The 19,581-nt window shown below is 39.2% G+C and overlaps 1 protein-coding gene across 1 annotated transcript in view; it reads left to right on the top strand.

Annotated features, from left to right (window-relative positions):
- The window catches only part of LOC139726432 (uncharacterized), a 35,073-nt gene that overhangs the window by 746 nt on the left and 14,746 nt on the right, over window positions 1-19,581 (top strand). The window contains exon 2 of the mRNA XM_071637391.1: window positions 18,116-18,471. Within this exon, the coding sequence (XP_071493492.1) occupies window positions 18,132-18,471 (340 nt within the window). The 5' untranslated portion in view covers window positions 18,116-18,131. The remainder of the gene's footprint in view (window positions 1-18,115; window positions 18,472-19,581) is intronic.

The following is a 19,581-nucleotide window of genomic DNA, read 5'->3' as shown; positions in this document are numbered from 1 at the left end:
TCTCAATACTCCAATACTCTCAATAAAAGTGAGAAGAGGGCGATGTTGTAGGTTACACCATTACTTTTGCTATCATGATTGATATTGTCAGTATTGTTATGAATGCGATATAATGGCGATGAAGGTCATGATTATCATTTATCATTAATACACTATTATCAATTCCATGATAATGAAAGAGGCGCTGTATACAGATTCGCAAGAATATCGTATTGGAGATATCTAAGCCTATCTAGGACCACACACACACACACACACACACACGCACACAACCGGGACAATGCTAATAAGATAATTACTCCAAGTACTTTGTATGTATATATATAAGAGTAGCAAAACAACAGGGGGTGTTTGTCTTGATAAACAGTCAAATAATTTTATAAATGATTTTCTTCTCTCCGAAATTACGCAGTCGGAAACACTACAAGTAATTATATCATCGTTAGGGTAGCTTTGAGTTACCCACGTCGTCCTTCTATACGACTCTATCTGAGTTTACAAACCAGGATTAATTGCCTGAAAGGAATATGTTGTGTGTATGTTGTATTACAATAATGTGTGCATGTACATACGTTCTTCATGACTGTATGAAAATGATTCATTTGATATTCCATGCTGTGTTTATGTGGTCTGTAGTGGTGTCATTTGATTTGACAAAGATTCACTATTTTATCTATACACTGTACATTTTTTTTGCGAAAATCGTATATATCCTAAGACGGTCGCAAGCTCTTTTGTTTGAAATTGGTATCTAGTATATTACCCGTCGAAATATTGCATAAAGATATACACGTTATCTCAAAATCCTTACGAACATGCTACAGTGGTTACAATTAATCTATAAGTGTCTCGTGTGATATGAGATGAACAAAACTAAGTGCGAATTACACGCTCTTCCTGGATAAAGTTTAAATTCGAAAAAACATAATGAAATGAAATTATTTTTTGGTCATATCATGTCTGAGGAAAAGGAACGTGGATCAAAAGAAAAAAGGAGTGTTATACAGAGGTTTCAGCTTAACAAGGAGCGTTGCTAAACCACGTTTATTCTGAGTCAGTGTGTACACGTTAACGTATAGAACGGTTCCGCCTTGTACACCACACACGTTGGAATATTTTGCTTAAACCCGTGTCACGGGCAACTAATGTCACACCAGATACAAAATATGTCCGTAGATATTTTCGCAAGAAACGTTTCCAATATTCGGGTGTAAGTTTATCCATGGGGATTGCAGCCTCAAAGCTCCCCTATATTATTAAAAGGTTATTGCGAGGAAGATAGCATCTCACCTTCCACATCATCCGATGTGTACCCTTCCTGACCCTCCCCTCGGCTGGGTGAGTGTATCAGAAGTGACGAGAGCATGCGTTAGTGGCGTACACATGTTTGCCTCATTTTTGTTTTTCTCTTTCTCCTTCTTCTTCTTCTTCTTCTTCTTCTTCTTCTTATTTTCTTGGTCTTCTTCTTCTTCTTTGATCTTCCGACACTTCCGTATGTCATGGTATTTTTATCTATTTATACGAGTTGGGGCGGCCTTTTCACGTTTACTTTGACGGCCTCTTTCGAAGGCGTTTGTTGTTAATAAATTCTCAAGATTTGGGACTTGACAGGGACCTTCGAGGTTGCCGAAAATGGTCAGCATCGTTTTGTTAAGAATGAGACAGGATTTAAACCGGGAAATGAGAAACTGAGTTGCAAACATGATGTTTTTTATGTATACCCGTGAGGTTGTTCAGACAACCCTGCTGGAAAGAACGAAGTGTCCAACAGTGTGAGAGTCACAGTGTGAACAAGGTGTGAACACAGTGTGAACGCAGTGTGAAATCTCTTCACACTGTTAAATTCGAGTGTTTTAAAGTGTGAATACAATGTGATTCATCAATTCACAGTGTGAAACAAAGCTTTACTATGTGAACACACTATAAATAAACACATTGTGAACACACTGTGGGACAATGTGTTCCTTCTATAGGGAACTATGCACCATGTGTGTCCCAGGCTTTCCCATGGCAACAGCTACTGCATGCAAACTAGTTCCATATCATTGCAATCTATAGGCCTACAATATGTGCAGGCGGGTAGTGGAGATCAATGAATGTGAATACCTTAGAAAACCGACCTAAAGTGATTTAATGGCACCAATTATGTCATGTTGATGCTCCGGCTGGTTGCCTTTCTTATACAGTTATACCACACATCAAGGAGACAAGAACTATTTCACCGAATGTTGTGATGGTTCAATGGGTTGTCTATATTCGTCTACGATCGGTTTCGTTAGCGATCTGTGATGAATAGGCCCTATAATTATATCATAATTATGTCAGGAATGGGGAGTCAGTTTGTATTATCGCTATTGGAACGTTCAGTGCGGTACAATTCGATTGGATCACTATATGTTTGGGGTTTCTTCCTGGTCATGAGACTTGGCTAAAATTGCTTGCTTCATATTCACTCCATCATACCAAAGCAATCGCAAATATTATGTTTGTAAGTCCTCTGATTTTCTATTAACGTTTAACTCAGATTGACTTTTGTTATTATTCCAAAGCACTATCCGCAGTTTTGACAGGGGGTATGAACACAGTTCTCACAATTTGTTGTCATTTTCATTGAGAGCATTAGCTTGCGTGATAATACAGGATGCAATTCATCACTTACTTATGGCTTTAAAACCATCGTTGCCGTGGTATTAACGTACATCTGAGAGCATTAATTGCAAGATGAGATGTCCCTTCATTCTGCCATCAGACCATGAGCCCATATTTTCGAACCCCTTCTTTGAGTTTCATTTACTTTAAAACTAATCCTTAACTTATTGTGTTCAGACAACGTTTTAGTCGACATTAGTATTGTGTTGACAAACGTTATAAGCCATCATTCGATGTCAAATGTAGAACACACACATTGCACCTACTGAATGAATGTATACCTTCGGATGTGTATACGATGTCTGAAACAGAGAATATTATAAGCAAGACATTTTGCTCATCATGGATGCGTCCAGTATCATGCTCAAACTATACTTCTCAAAAACCATGTCATTAGCGGGCTTATTTAAGGATGCTTGATGTGAATGAGACTTGGCAACGTTGCAGGTATTGCCTCATTAATCAAAACGAGTGAAAGGAACAGATTTAGAAAAACAGAACAAAAACAAAAACAAACCCACTGCTCTCTCGGTATTAGGGATTTAATGAATGCATTCCAGAAATTGCACAAATCCCTTTCCTGTGCCGATATATAGTCAGTGCCTAATACCAGTGGTATAATCCCATAAGGACAGAAAAAAAGGTTGAATGAATTTTCTGGATTTCCTGAAAACAAACGCAGATTTTGAGAGTGAAGTCATTCCAGTCGCCTCTCCCTGACTAGCGCATAGATCACTGTCGTCATGCTAACTTAACATATAATTGAACGCATTCTTGAGGAGCAGGCACGATCACCGAGGCACCTAATAACCAAGATGGCCCGCGGCTAATGAGTGACATGCGTAGATTAGATAATGCACCAAGGAACAAATCCACGAGGAAAACTGACCTCGTCACTGGTACGTAGAAGCTAAACAACGACTACTGCAACTTTTCAAAAATTCATTTTTACCCCCATAGAATTGATGACAGTAGATGAAATAATTTACATTAGTATTGTTACTTGTCATAATGGCGCAACAATGATGATATGACCGTCAGTTCTGTACAACAAAATACATATCTCACTCTAATTTGCGACACAGATGACGGTAGATAGTCCTCTTTCTCATAATTTTGCCTGTGTAGCAATTTATTGATCACCAACCCATTTTCAGCTCGCTGGCGAAAACAACAACATCAACAACAAATGTCATCCAATGCTTACCCGCTGCATCCCGATCTAGAATGACGCCTGCAATGGCGGTCGTGAGGGGAAGTCACAATGTTCAGAAAAGGGGAAAAAAAAAACGTCTGTCGCTTTCCTTCTTCACTTTCGAACGGGAAAAACAGGAAACGATCAATAATTGGGCACACTTGATTCTTGACCCAATACCTGTGTTAACTGGTACAGGAAGGACGAGAGCTTTCATACAATGTGTTAAAAAACATCGCGCGCTGTCACCATTCTCCGATGCGTCCCTCCCACTCAACTTACTGTACCCACATGCGCACCAACAACCAACATCTATATCTTTTAACTTCCGTGTCTCTAGTGTAGAAGTACCTTTCTCAGTTCTCAGGGTCTATGTTGAGTGTGATTGGACATAATTGTGCTGCGCATGCAAATCTCGATAAGGTACATACATTTGTACGTGTACATCCGTGGTATATCAACGTAATGACACATAAATTTCCAAAATCTCACTAATTCGGACATTCTTTCAAAGCACAAATATTGTAATCGACAGGTTGTCTACGAATATTAACTGCTTACATTGATCGTCACTTGAAATACGAATCCACGCTTGATGCATCTAGACATATAAACAGAGGCATAACCTGAATGACTTTGTCATGCTTCTTTCTCGTTTGGCATTTATTTCCAAACTACGCATTGGCTCTTTTCCGCTCATCAATAACATGTGACGTAGTTTAACACACCCAACCCCCGCTGCCAAAGTTAATGACAGTCTGCTATATGTTCGTCGATTATGTTGATTCATTCCGTCTACATTTTTGAGAGCTACACCATACCTTTGTACTTCGTATAGGGTCGTCCTTACGGGGCAGTGACCCCCAGCGAAATTCACCCGCAGGGCATTTTACCCGCTGGGCATTTCACCAAAATGAAACGTATATATTTTGTTTTTGTTTACAAGGTCTCTACTACAGTATCTATGTCGAAGTCCGGAGGTGTATAGGCAGTTCTTCGAGCCAAATGTTTGAAAAAGTCAAACTTACACCAGACTCGTGATATCCCCCTCGTGACATTTAAGAAGGCCAAAACAAATCAACGCAATTTGTAGAAGCAGATGTAGAAGGTTGTTTTGTCAGTTGCGTGTATTTCATCAGGACATAAACAGCACTTATAGAATAAAAATATTATGTTAAAAATCAATTTCTCTATGCCTTATAAAAGAAAACCCATCTCTGAATAGCAAGAGCTCTTCATTTTCAGGAATAAGTTTACTGCTGCACTTTTTTTGTGTGTAAAACAGGTATTGTCCATCGCAACGTTTTATGAATCGTGTAAAAGAAAACAACCAAATCATGTCTTTCGTGTTTGGTTTTCAATAGGAACAGTAATACAAAAACGGAATAGATGCTTGTCGAGGTTTGATACAGTGTGATGCGGTCGTTGTTGTTTCATTCAGTTCTTCAGTCTATTTATTTGCCCATAATGTCAGGTTCTCTCATTTATTAGGATACTGACAAAGGAATTTAATCTGAGACGATGATGATAAGGTGGGATGTACTGTATCGAATGGTTATAGATTGAATTTGACAGCCGGGCAGGCAAAACATGCACATGACATAAACTGCAATGACTAATTTCGTCGAATTTGTTTCGTGCACAAACTTACTCTGTTGTAATCCGTATACACTATTTCATGCAACTTTCGACGATATGGAGCTCACACACACACACACACACACACACACACACACACACACACACATACACACACACATACGCACATGCATAGATATATGTAGTATATTATGTATGTAATTATAGATATATGATACAAATAATATGATTATATCATATATTACTATAGTATATAGATATAGATATAGAATGCACAAGTAGTATAGGGATATAATCATTATTGTATATATTTTCCTTAGTGACTGAGAGGAGAAGAGTGTTCTTCCATCCATCTTTCACTACTTCTAGGATGAAGAAATCAACCTGAAACGGGTATATACTCCATACTCTTGGTATTTTGACCTGTGAGTACTCCAAATGTACGAATTCATGCATGACAGTGTATGGTGACTTACACATTTATTTCTGTGCATGTATGTGTGCTTACGTTTTGCTCCTCGTATTATGGGCCTCAAGATGGATAGCGGAGCACATACACGCATCAGAGGCCAGGCTGCGAGACTGATAGTCCCTTTGCTATTCTGTATAGTAAGCTTTTGTCACTACACTCCAGGTTATGTGCAGTGCAATAGAACATTTTGAAGCACCATGCCAATGACTAGACCAACCCCTCCCTACCCCTCCCTCCTTATAAGACTCACTGAAGAGGTATGCGCTTGGTAGCTGCCCTCAGTGCAGGGCGGCAACAACATAGTGTCACGGTCAGAGGTAACGTCAGAAGGCCTAGACACTCGGTCTTGTTTTGTCTTCATTCGTCCAGCCATTAACCGATCTCTCTATACCTATCTATCTCACTTCCACCATCTGTTTGTCGATGATGTGTCTTTCTCTCGTGTAGCTGGTTCATCATTGTCACTCCAGAGCAGATGTTTATATTTTATATCACACACACACACACACACACACACATACACACACACACACACACACACACACACACACACACACACACACACAATATTGCTCCTTCTTTCTTTATGCTATATCCACCCCATTTATTCATTTACCTTTTCTTCTATCCATGCATCTTTCTTTCCATCTATACCATTTTATTCTTCACCTTCCTCCCACTTTCAGATTTTTATTAGTATATTTTTGTCTTCATACTTCTGCGAGGCTGTTGTCATCCCAGTGGCATCTCGCCAAATTCTCTTCATCCCAAAAATTCATTACGTGCGAGGAGGTTGCTATCCTGTTTATGAAAACGTAATATTATCTATGTCAAAGCTGAGATATTGCACGTTATAAAGTGGCGCGAATATCATTATGAAGCCGCGGACGACATTGTGCGAAGAAGAAGGGCATATGAGAGGAAAGCATGAGTGAGGACGTGGCCTAAAAATGGCATTTGTCCTGCTGTCTTTACGGAGCTTTGTCTTTTCAGGAGTATGTTATCTCTGGCTCAGTGCTTAGTGGAGACATGCAGGGATCCTCATTAGTGTGTCAACTGTTCATGCTCCTCCCGCCTGTTATGAGAGCGAGAAATACGCATTCTCTCACTACCTACCGCTTTCACTGCTTCGTTATTACTGTTTATCGCTGCTTGATAGTGAAATGAATTTCACCACACTTCTACTACTTCTGCTGATATTTGTACGTTACTACCAGGATTACTACTACATCCCCATATAAATTCTTCATACTTCCTACTCTCCCGCTATTACTATCTTCTAGTACTACTGATACTACTTTCTCTGATGCAACGGAATGTCATTATAAAATCGCGCTAATTGAATAAGACCAGATGATAAAAGCAATAACGGATAACAATAATAATAGCAATGATGATAATAATAAAAGTATAAGTATCATCACGATTGAATGAAATAACAATCATTATTTTTTGAACGTAAATGTCGCACCACAAGTCTGCATTCCATCTTCGTATAGTCATCATCTATTTTCGTTTCAGATATCCTCGTCATTTTCCTTATTAATGCTTCTTTACTTCCTGCCAAAGTGAAAGTCTTGATTTAACCATACTGTATTTTTGTTTTCGCTTTGAATTCACTTTTTTAAAGGCTTGTTCAAGGGGATACAGTCAAGTTATTAATCAAACTGTAAATCTGTCTGTCACTCATCTTCAATCATTCTGCGATAATCTATCGTCGACTGTGAGAAGAGAAAAAGAAGTTACAGAAAAAAAGGTTAAATTCCCTCGTGCCATGAGTGAACACATTACCACTATAATTGAATCATGGGTATCATCTGCTCAAACGTGAGCTCTGGCGTGATATCCATGATATAGTGATACCGTGGGTGCTATAAGCGGATGTATCATTACTAAGCAGAATGCCTTATGGGGTAGACGATTCGTGTAAAATTTGATCTGTGGTTAACACTTTTTAGAACTGTAGGCTACACCTTGTTCCACATTGAGAAGAGTTGTATGTCGCAGCATAATAGGTAGCTAAACAAACTATGATTTTAATTTTTTTGTAGGAACGTCTGTTACTGCGAGTTAGTGTCAAGCCCAGATACCTTATAGGCCCATATATATGTTTATAGGTTGAAGGCATCAATTTGTCAGTGCCTCACAAACGAAGTCAAAATCACTAGGTGTGTTGTTGGTAGCCTGACATTTCAAAAAAAGGTAGCTTCTGTGCATTCTTGCTGTGGCGTCTGTGTTGCTCCGTAGACTGACGCCAACGAGTCTGAACTCACACTATCCGCCGGAAATCCGGCGATTGATTTGGCGGAAAGCACGCAGTTCTGTGGGTAACGATGGTGTCTTGAAGTTGCCTCGAACTCTTAGCGATTTTTCTGAGATCCCATCATGACAGTCACGAAGGCTACACGCCATAAAGGTGTTCGCTTTCAAGCTGTGCGATCAATCAGTGTGTGCGGGTACACCATCACCTGAGTCCATCTCTGCGCATCTCATCCGGAGTCCTGACTGTCACGCTCGTGATTCGATCGTGACGCCAGCACAAGTGCCATTATACAGAAGCAGGCGTCACACAATCCCGAAATACAGGTTGAGCAAAGATGGACACATAGTGAACGAAAATGTTCAAATTCGGCTCTGATCGTAGAAACATCGGGTCATTCAGAAGGGCATCTTCAGCCGTCATACAGCCGTCGGTGGGGTTTCACAGGCTCCAGCAGCATCTTCGTGAGCGTTCTCGAAATCTCCTTGTATTTGTATCTGTATCCTTCGGGTAAACTTCTTGACAAAGAGTCACATCTTCGTACTGAAGCATTCGTGTGTGGTTCGGGTGAAATCGTGTAAAATGGCCTTCTGTACTTGGCTTGGGTTATGGACTAGCTGTTGACCATGATTGGGACTGACTTCGCACGATATTGAACATTTCATAATTGTATTGCCATCTTATGTCAACTTCGAGACAGTGTGACGCCACCCTAAACAAATGTATAGGACCCGTCCCATAGGGGGTCCATCCTAGAGGCATGATGGTCACCCCACAGGGGTTTCGTTCGCGGTATCCTAACCACAATGCCAGCGGGACCCTGCTGCATCAATGACTCCGAACTCTAATGCTGCCAAGGCAACCGCGTGGTGCATCCAAGGGACATTGATTGTATGATGAAAGGCGATGCGGGGTCCCAGGAGGTCCACCCCAATGGATCAGTAGCTCTTCGCTGTATAACATATTTACTTTTACGCTTCGAAATATCAAATATCCCTAAAAGTCAGGTTTGCCTTGGGTTGGCAAAAGCAATACTATTATACATTATAGTAACTTCACACAGTCAACAGTCTCGGCTGGGAATTGTCTGTATAGCGAAGCCGGATAGCACTGGGCAAAATGGTTTGTCCGCTCCAGGAGTCCCTCTGCCTTACAAAGCAAATAGCGTAGATGCCTCAGAAACTTTGGTCAGCATTCGTCTACACGCTTTAAACCCCACTCTTAGTGTGCCCAAGGAGGTACTAGGCAAGCTTGCCTAGTACCTCCTTGGTGTGCCGTTAGAATTTGATTAAAGCAAAAGGAGTTACCAGACACGAGTCTGATCATTCCTTGGTTAAAGCAAGTCATATTATGTCGGCCTGCCATGAACTCGAGAACTGGTATCCGAGCAATTGTGTTATCGGTGTCACACGTGCGTGTGAATTTACGTTCAGTGCAGTTCAGTTTATTTCTGCATTCCGTTTTCATTACAATGTATAACAAAATTTGACGATATTATGTCATAACCATGAATTGTTCTGGCATAAATACAGATTATCGGTTACGATTGTATAAAGAAAACATATAAGGGAAAATACAATGTCAAATTGAATGTAAAGGAACAGTTCAAATTGGGTGTAAAGAATATATGAATATCATATGAAATTGGAAATGCAGAGCTTGACTAGACAGATGGTCCCAGAATAACTTACAACACAATAGACGAAACTATCTTGAAATACAATTCTATATCTCCATTCATGATATATGTAAAGTAATGTGCTAACTATAGGTGCAAAATAAATACAAGACCAACTCGAAGGATGCTCGCCGCAATTGCTTCTAAACCCTGAATACAATACGAAAAAAAATGAAGCATGTTGGCATATCCAGTGAAATATATTTATGAAGCAAACTCAAAACTGTTCGAAAATACCATCAGCGTATATGAGCGAAAGAGAAATTTCGTCGGTGGCGTGAGCGCAATGTCGTGTTCATAATTACGTGTGTACGTATCCATGCATCAGTAGTACCCCAGTAATATACAGGAGAAATATTCTCTTCAGAAGAATCTCAAGGTTAAACGGTCCCTACTTTTCAGTATAAACATGAGCAAATAGGCCATTTTAGTAACACATTCATCATTTTTTTTAATGCGTTCCTTTGTGACAAAGGTTGCTTGGCAACCAGAAAAGCTTGCCCGAGACTGCCTGACATAGCAACATCTACCGGTAAAACATGTGAATAAGAGTCCATTAGTCAATGAAGTGCATTCGATTTGTACAAATGGATAGAACGGCGTTTTATGCTCAAAGTAAAAAGATCCAAAAAATTGAACATTGATAGGAAATTTGCCTATTGCTAGTCGCCATCTCCGACGTCGTAATTATTCACGATTACATTCATTGCACACGGCGCCTTGGTGGTTATTTATGAGACAAGTAAATATTTGCCAGACCAATTCTGTACTTATATGTTTTACATACAGCTATCACACAGTAGACGGGTAGCTGGAAAAAGCAGAGACGTGTTATAGAATGAACGAAGATCGATATGGGCGTAGTTCCCTCGGTTCAACAGTGAATCCTATACATGCAAACTGTGCTAAACTGTGCGATGCAAATGACCTACCATGGGGCTGTATACCAGTATCAGATGTCATGGCACTGAGGCAGATGTAATTATGCAAGACAAACTCCGCAAATTCTGCTCTCTGGGCGTCAACAACGCCTTCCCCTTCGAATACAAGCGACAGTTTACACTTGGCTTTACCAGCTAGGTTGCCATGGTAACTGAGCCGAATATTATCTACAAAATTTATTTGCGTCACAGTGCGTTGAGTCCCAGTTGGCAATAAAGGTATTGGCACTGCAAGCAGAGTCGTGTCAAATGATTTATCTCTCAGCTGTAAGAAAACAGAGCAGACACATCGTCAGCTAATTAACGCCCAAAGATCGCAGTACTAGTGATCACACATCTCATAAAAACTGATCAGTTTAGAGTGCCACTAGTTTTACTTTATTTGCCTTCATGATTCTGTTTTTAGTAAGCACCACTCCGTCGGTATCTAAAATGAAATTAACTCATTTGATTTAAAAAAGTGTTAATTTCGCTACAAAAATACCAGAAAAGCCCTTAAGACGTCTTAAACGGCTGTTTGGTTCCTAAAGTACAAAAAAGGAATATAGATTTGGTTGACACCACGGATATTATAATTAACGCATCCATTGTGCTCATCAAGTCCATAATGAAGTTATCCATAGTACCAAACAGATTCAACTTTCTTATCATTATGCCAATTTCGCTCGTATTTCCCCGATACTTTACTCTTGCTAAACTATACATTGATTTTGAAAGAGGATCCAAAGTTTTATGACAAAACATATCAAAATATTTTGTTTTGATTAAGTTTTATTTTGCTTGGCTTTGCTTGAATGTTCTTTGCTCTGCGTTCATTTCATTTGTTTTCCTTTTTTCGATCATTTTATTGTTCATTTCTTTTCTTTTTTTCTTTGGGAGGGGGGGGGGGGGATTGTATTCCGACTAATCCGGAAAATGAATTCTTTGTGATAGTCCTACAGAAGTCCGCAGAGTTAAACTTGAATCACTTATTTGATATAAATAGGAATATCATGCTATGACCCTGTACAGGTCTTTCTTGGATGAATACATCATCTCAATTTAGAATAGTTGAAGTGCTTTGCAAAACTTGGAAATAAAACAAAAATTTGCCCACACAGTCAACCCATAAACCAGCAGTTTCTTGTCGCTCTCTGGGTCTCGTCGGTTAAAAATATGTTCATGTCTCATACAGACCCATCGACGAGTTTGCATGACCGGGTGTGTGCTAAATTGAGGTTAAGTGACTCACTGCTATGAACGCAGATGTTCTGTCTCGTGCCTGTCGTGAAACAAACATACCCTCGAACAATCACAATCATGAGTGACGTGTGTGAGGAAAAGGTGATTTGAAGACACAGCTATTTTACGTACATAAATAATGTGCGTAAAATTAATGTATGTGTATAAATACATGTGAATATATATGTATTATGTATATATTTTGTCAATGTGAAAAACCGGAAATGACATTAAAACGCTCCATCCTGCCGGGGAAGCGCATATCTTTAAGAAACAAAACAACAAATAAGGCTAGTATTCGCATTTCTGGGCCCCGTTTTATCAAAAGATCAGGATGCGAAATTGATCTTTAACTTTAAAATCCCGTTTTTTATTTGCAGACATGATACACATAGCTATGTTTGCATTATAATATATATATACACACACACACACACACGCACGCACGCACACACATATTTAGAATGCATATTATGTAATATAAGGATTTCAATCAAATATGAAAGGAAGAGATTGTAATGTATCATTAGCGTCCAGCAACTTTCACTGATTGCACAAAATGTTCAACGCGTCACGTGTCTTCATATATATATATATATATATATATATATATATATATATAGATATATAGATATATAGATATGTAGGACAGAGAGACAGAGGAGAGAGAGAAAAGATATTACGAGTCCAAACAGATCGGCAACAGAAATATATGACGGGCCAATCCAGGCTAAGTGGAGAGATTAACTCCACTCTTTAGAGAGATCAGTTCCATTCTCACGGCACTTGATGTTGACATCGCGAAACCATGTGATTGTGAATCTATTTATTCAAAGATGGCTGTTTGTAAACGTTCGAGTCTTTAACCGTCTTTTCGATCCCTTTAAAAGCATACAAAACGAATGAGAATGAGTGGCAATGAGTAAAAATAAAATCTTCGAAATAATACATTTCAATAGAACAAGTATTCTTGCCTTCGAGATCACGGTCTAACGCTATTGCTGTGCTGTATTTTAAATAATTCTATTTGATTACGGGATTGCAGATTTTCAGACTTTGCAAGATAGCAGCTCTTGCTGTAAAAGTCAGTATACAGTGTGTTTCCCCCCCCCCCCCCCCCAAAAAAAAAAAAATACAATCGGGTTATTGCATTGATAACTTCCAATATGATATACATGCTCTACAAAAATCCTAATTTCCCTTTGACCACTGAAGCAAATCGGATACTGGTTTCTACAAGACGCGGATAATAAGTTATAGTTTCATACCTTGAAATTGTATTTGGATTGATTCACTATTTTTAAAGTTATCATTGCGGACGGATCCGTCGTAATGTTGTTGTTTTTTTTGGGGGGGGGGGAGGACATATGGTATAGTGACAGGGGCATGTCATAATTTGTAGTAAGTATACACATTAAAACAAAAACTCCACGTAGTCATAATTTTAAGTTCTCTGGCTTGGACTTATTGATTGATTACCTGCGTTTCCTCAAACCTCTAATAATTACGAAATTTGATCGGACATTCTTAATTGTTGTCCGCATCTCCATGTCTCCAGTCTCATGCATGACACAATTTCCATCACTTGCTTCGACACCTCATCTTCTCATTTCCTCCTCCATGATAAATTGTCTGCATCTTATTCCCAATAAACAAATTGTTATACCCTTCCATCAGTCTTGACATTTGTCGGGGAACGTTCCGACCAATTCAACGAAATCTCGTTTCACTATGGGGAGTCAACACGTCGTTTAATTTGAGTGGACTTATTACCCTTTCCCCCTCACATTACTTATTCATGGGAGGGACCGCCAAAATGCCATCAGCTATTTCTCTGCAATGAAAGGCCAATCTGTTTTTGCGGTGGAAACGTGTGTCATTTAGTGTATCCGGTTCGGTCTTTCCCCCCGTGCTCGATCCTGAAATGTCGCACTGTTCTTCGTTTTCACAAATTGCTCACATTTCTTCAGACGATGATTTCGTTTGAACGTTAAAGGGTTGCCCATATACGGAGGTATTTCCATCCGATGGACATTAAAGTCAGAATCGCAACGATCAGACATGTTCTGATAAACGTCAAGCTCTGAAACACGGTCTTCAAGAAAGAGCATCTTTTTAGCATGGTATGGCACCATTACCATATTCGTCACTACGGCGATGTTCAAAATGTATTAGAAAAAATATTTCGACGTACATCTAAATTATCTATCTTCTATTCATTTTCATGTTCTGACTACACTCGAAGCATGGCATTGTGTCAATGAATAGTCAAGCAATATTTTGCCTGTATTATCAGTGTAAATGTATTTATTCATAATGAGGTGGAGAGAATATACAAACTGACTTACTCATCACTACAAACGCATAAACATAATGATATGAATAAGTGTGTAAACTCTGTATGTGCACAAATGGAAATAATAAAAAATGTGTGCATATCTGTGTGCGTGTGTGTATTTGTTTGTTTGTTTGTTTATGCGCACGTATCTTTTACAGGCATTTGTATGGGCGGGGTCTTGATGCTTGTCTGCAGATCAAGTGGGTTTCGAGCAAATAATTTATGCTAATCTCGAAGGTGTTGGTAATCACATGTTCCCCGCTCAATTTCCGTTGCTATGTTGACCGCCTCATTTTTTGAGAATCAACCTTGGATCCCATCTGCAAACTTGTAAAGGTCTTTTCCTTTCACGTACCGACGTGACGATAGGGAGTAAAATTTGCGAGACAAGTCTAATCGATGTGTGCCAGAAGAGTTCAGAACTCGTTAGCTGAGATAGATGGTCCGCAAATCGGAGAAGAGAGAACACTATCAAACTTCAAAGTCTCTCTCTCACTCTCCCTCTCTCCACCTCTCCCCCTCCTCTCATCTCATCTCTATCCCACCTATACAATTTCTCTTCCCCCTCTATCTATCTATCTATCTATCTATCTATCTATATATCTATCCATCTATTCATCTATCCATCTATCTATCTATCTATCTATCCAGCTATCTATCTATCTATCTATCCAGCTATCTATCTATCTATCTGACTGTCTATCTATCTATCTATCTATCTATCTATCTATCTATCTATCTATCTATTTATCTAATCCATCTATTTACCTATCTATCTATCTATCTATCTATCCGGCTATCTATCTATCCAGCCATCTATCTACCTATCTATCTATCCAGCTATCTATCTATCTATCTATCTGTCTGTCTATCTATCTATCTATTAATCTATCTATCTATCTATCTATCTGTCTATCTATCTATCTATCTATTTATCTATCTATCTATCTATCTATCTGTCTATCTATCTATCTATCTATTTCTCTATCTATCTATCTAATCCATCTATCTAATCCATCTATCTATCTGTCTGTCTATCTGTCGTTTCATCTTTCCTTCTTACAAGCAAGAACATGAACCATTTCTCCTGACTCTTACTCGAGAAGTAATCGAGAGAAAAACATGGATTTCTTATTATCTGATAATCACATGAGTATGAATAAGGAAGATTCTTGTTGTAACGCAGTGATCCTTTCATTGCATTTCTGCTAGTATCATCTCATACCGATATGTTTCTGTCTCTCTCTCTCTCTCTCTCTCTCTCTCTCTCCCTCTCTTTCTCTCTGTGTGTGTTTGCTCATGTTACACCTTTCCTCTTGACGATAAAATTGCTCGGCAAAGGAAAATAAAAATTGAAAATAATGAGTAGAAATATCTAATATTGCTCTAAGACAATTAACTTACTCTATGATCCATCCCTGATACCTTAGGTCTATATAGAGCTCACTTGTATTCGCCTACTTCTATCAACTTCAATAACATTTTCTTTCATAGAGGTTTGTTTTTCCTTTTACGTTTTAATAATAACTAATGTCAAGACTCTTCGAGGGTTAAATTATGCTCATTATCTGGGCCAATTGACCTCTACGTGGCATACGAGCTTACCAAATTGGATGACATCTTTATTTCTTGAAGTGAAAATCCATTCCATAAAAACTTGACCGGATTGACACGTATCAAAATAAAAGACAAACTGTTACAACAGTCTGTTACTTCATAGGGAATATAAGATAAGAAAGACATGGAACTTTTGCATTTTTTAAAACAGAATTTATACTATTCACAGTCACAAATCCAGAGTTGCAAATTAGATCAGGTAATGATGTCATGGACTCATATCTATAATCCTTTTCAATTGCACAAACAAATTTTCTTTATGATACATGATCCTTGTTAACGTGAATTCAAGGAGGACTTATATCTTCCACATCACATTGCTCGCACATTTTGCGCAGGTGACTTTGCAACAGAAATTCCAGTATAAGACAGCAGTATTATTAAAAGAAAAAGACTACGAGTATTCCATATTTGATCAGCCAACTGGAGGTTCATGTGAGATGACGATATCATGGCCTAATCTAACGAATAATATTACCCCTATCATAATTTTGCCAGTAACAAGTCGATGGAGTATGTACTTTTCATAAAAATGAAATTTCGTGGAATTATCCTTATATTTTCTTCATATTGTTGCTCATCCGTGGCGTCAGGAACCGTAGTAGTCTTCTCATCCAGCAATGACGACACCAAAACTTTAATAATGCAAAATTCTTAATCAATATTGTCTGATTTTCCTAAAATTTTCTCTGATGAATTTTGTTCTACTGATATTGCTGCCTTCACGTAACCCACAATATTTAGGTGATCCGAGTATCCTCTCGGATCATTATGTTTTCGTTCCTTATTCTCCATTTGCTCAGTTACTGATTTATCATTATTGTTATTTTAATATTGATTATCACTTTGTCATAAAATATTATAACGTGTAGGAAGATGATATTAAATGAGTCACAGATACAAGCATGTTGGATGGTGCTCTTCGGACATCATATATTTTAGATAACAATAACTGATGGAAATGCATCTCTCACAAACATTAGAGGCAGAATTTCAAGTACTTCACCATGGATGTGCATAAATTATGACATCATCGACGTCAACCACGCAGACGCTCGTACCATCAAGAAAAAGCAAGCTACAAACAAAAGATTTCTACCCAGAAATTCGATATATTCGTGCATCAAGTTCATCTTCAGATTTGCTTCTTTTTTTCTATTTTTTTGTGTGGTCATATGCTGATAGCCCTATTGGAATCTATGGTAATGGATATTGGCGTCTAGACGCGCTCAGCGCCTCGCAGTAACCATTCACTTGGATGAATAATTCATAAATTGGCAATTCCTCCAAGAACACGTTTAGGGGAAAAGTGACTGCTGCTCCGCTGGAAACAGTTTTCCTGAGTGCGTCGTGAAGTGGCCTGGGAGTAGAATTGTGCAACACTGAGAGATTATTGCTCTCTCAGTTATTTTGTTGTCCGACAATTTGCGATGTAGATCTCCATATTCAGTTTGACGTATGCTCACACTTAAGAAGATGATTTTAAGCGGGGGTCTTTTTTCCTTTCTTTCTTTATTTAGCGTGGAGAGCTCATGAAATTTATGGGTTGTGAATATCAAATATTTACTTATCCCTTCTTTTCACTGCTAAACCCGTTGCCGTATATAATTGTAAGATTCGAAGAGAACCTCGAACAAACAAAACAAATTTAGATGCCAAAACGGGTACATACCACCAATGGTCAATTCGATGCTTAACCCACCCAGTCATCTACAACATCGCATCCATTACATGACTTCTCGCCTAACATTTTCTCCATCTTTGTTTATATGTTTTTGATCCAAAATGTAAAACAAAATATACGCTGCCTAATTTCGAGTTTCTGGTTAAAACTATTGGTGCCTCGGTGCCTCCAAAAGTGCTATTCACTTCTGAGCTGTGCTCCCCAGTGAATAGTATTACTCTGGAGTCACCTCTGACCATAGTTTTAACCAGAAATTCTCAAGGCAAGGTATTTGTATACTATGAATTTTATGTATTTATCCTTACTATAATATGCAAGCATCGTGTGCAGCATCATCAAATCAGTCAAAAGCGTGACTATGTTTTGGCTCTTAATTGGATGTGCAATTATGTGTACGTCAATGTTCTGTTTTAGGTAAAACTGACAAGATATATCTGCAATATCTCTTTCGTTTTCTGTAGATTACATCGGCAGAAAATGGTGTTCAACACTCGGCAAAGATGTTGGCATTTTGACCGATGTGGGGTGGAATCTAACGCCCTTGTGTCTTGTGCCTGCGCAACGGAAGCACCCGACTTCGATGTCCAGCTTCCGGCGTTCATGGACTTTTCGCCAAAGACGATATCGTCGACGTCCACGACCGGTCAGCATAGCATCACTACGGAGAGTCTGTTCACCACTAGACAACATACAGAGTCCTTCAACGCCATCGACGCCGAGATCTCGAAAACGACAACGCTCGCCCCCACATCCGTAAAGTCGTCACTCAGGACGTTTACCATTTCAAATGCAGCTGAAAGCAGTTCAACAATGAAAGGTGCAACGCTCAGAGAGGGTTTTATAGATTATTCTGCTACGGGTAGAGTAACAGATCAATTTCCGCAGACCACTAAATCGGTCGATATTTCGGGAAAGCTAGGTCCTAGCACAGGGTTTAAAGTAAGTGGAGATAGTTTTAGGACTACTAAAAAGGCCATTACCGATAGTAATCCTAGCCTCACAGCGCGGCAAATGCAAATCAACGATTATCATCAGGATGTAAGTCCCAAAGGTAGTATAAAAGGTAGTTGGTTGGGTGGTTACACGAAACATGCTGGAAGAAATCCAGCCGTCTTAATGCACACACGCACAATGCAATCACAGATCAGTGATACGACCCAGGACGCAACGTCTCAACCTCACACAAGTCTTCGCACATCTTCGACGCGGAATGGCTGGACGAACAAAGCAGTGCCTACTTCCCGGACGGCATTAACCCGTAGATCGTCAAGGACCACACCCGTCGATTCGCTGCACCAATTCAACTACCCACAATCCCCAGCTGATTTGCCTGTTCGTCGCCTGCCATCCACCGCTAGCATCACAGTGCTAACAAATAGCACAACCTCATCTCAGCCTGGCCCATCTTCAGCACTGCCTTCCAATGATGCACTGTCTGGTGGTAGATGCCTTCCCACATTGTCTTTGCACAAAGCATGATGACAAAGAGGAGCAGAAAGTTCATCTTCCAAAGATGATTTCCGTACTGCATGAAGAAAGCATGCGCACACACCACAGCACTTACTCATGTCTTGTGCTAGCTTGATCTTATACGGGGATATGCGAAATGCTTAGTGGGAGGTTTGTTGCATGAATATCAATTGAATGCGTATTTTCATTTAAATCGATTGCATACACGTTTTGATAAGATATTGTGTTTCTATTAGAAAGGTATTCCGACCGAGCATGATGGTAATGTCATGCATGCATTCTGCATTATCTTGGACAATCTTTGCAAACACACAAACAAGACTGCAAAACAATTAACAAATCCACAAAAATCAGTTTTGTTTAGTTGACTGCGCGACTCATATGAGGAGCACTTGAGGTCTACAACTGTACTTCCCCCTAGCATGCTCGTTAGGAAGATCAGAAATCAGGTAATATT

This window comes from Diadema antillarum, unplaced genomic scaffold, assembly GCF_040938485.1.
Source record: "Diadema antillarum isolate AM-2024a unplaced genomic scaffold, OU_Dant_1.0 seq00000083_RagTag, whole genome shotgun sequence".
NCBI classification, from domain to species: Eukaryota; Metazoa; Echinodermata; class Echinoidea; order Diadematoida; family Diadematidae; genus Diadema; species Diadema antillarum.
This window is presented reverse-complemented; position numbering and strand designations above follow the sequence as displayed.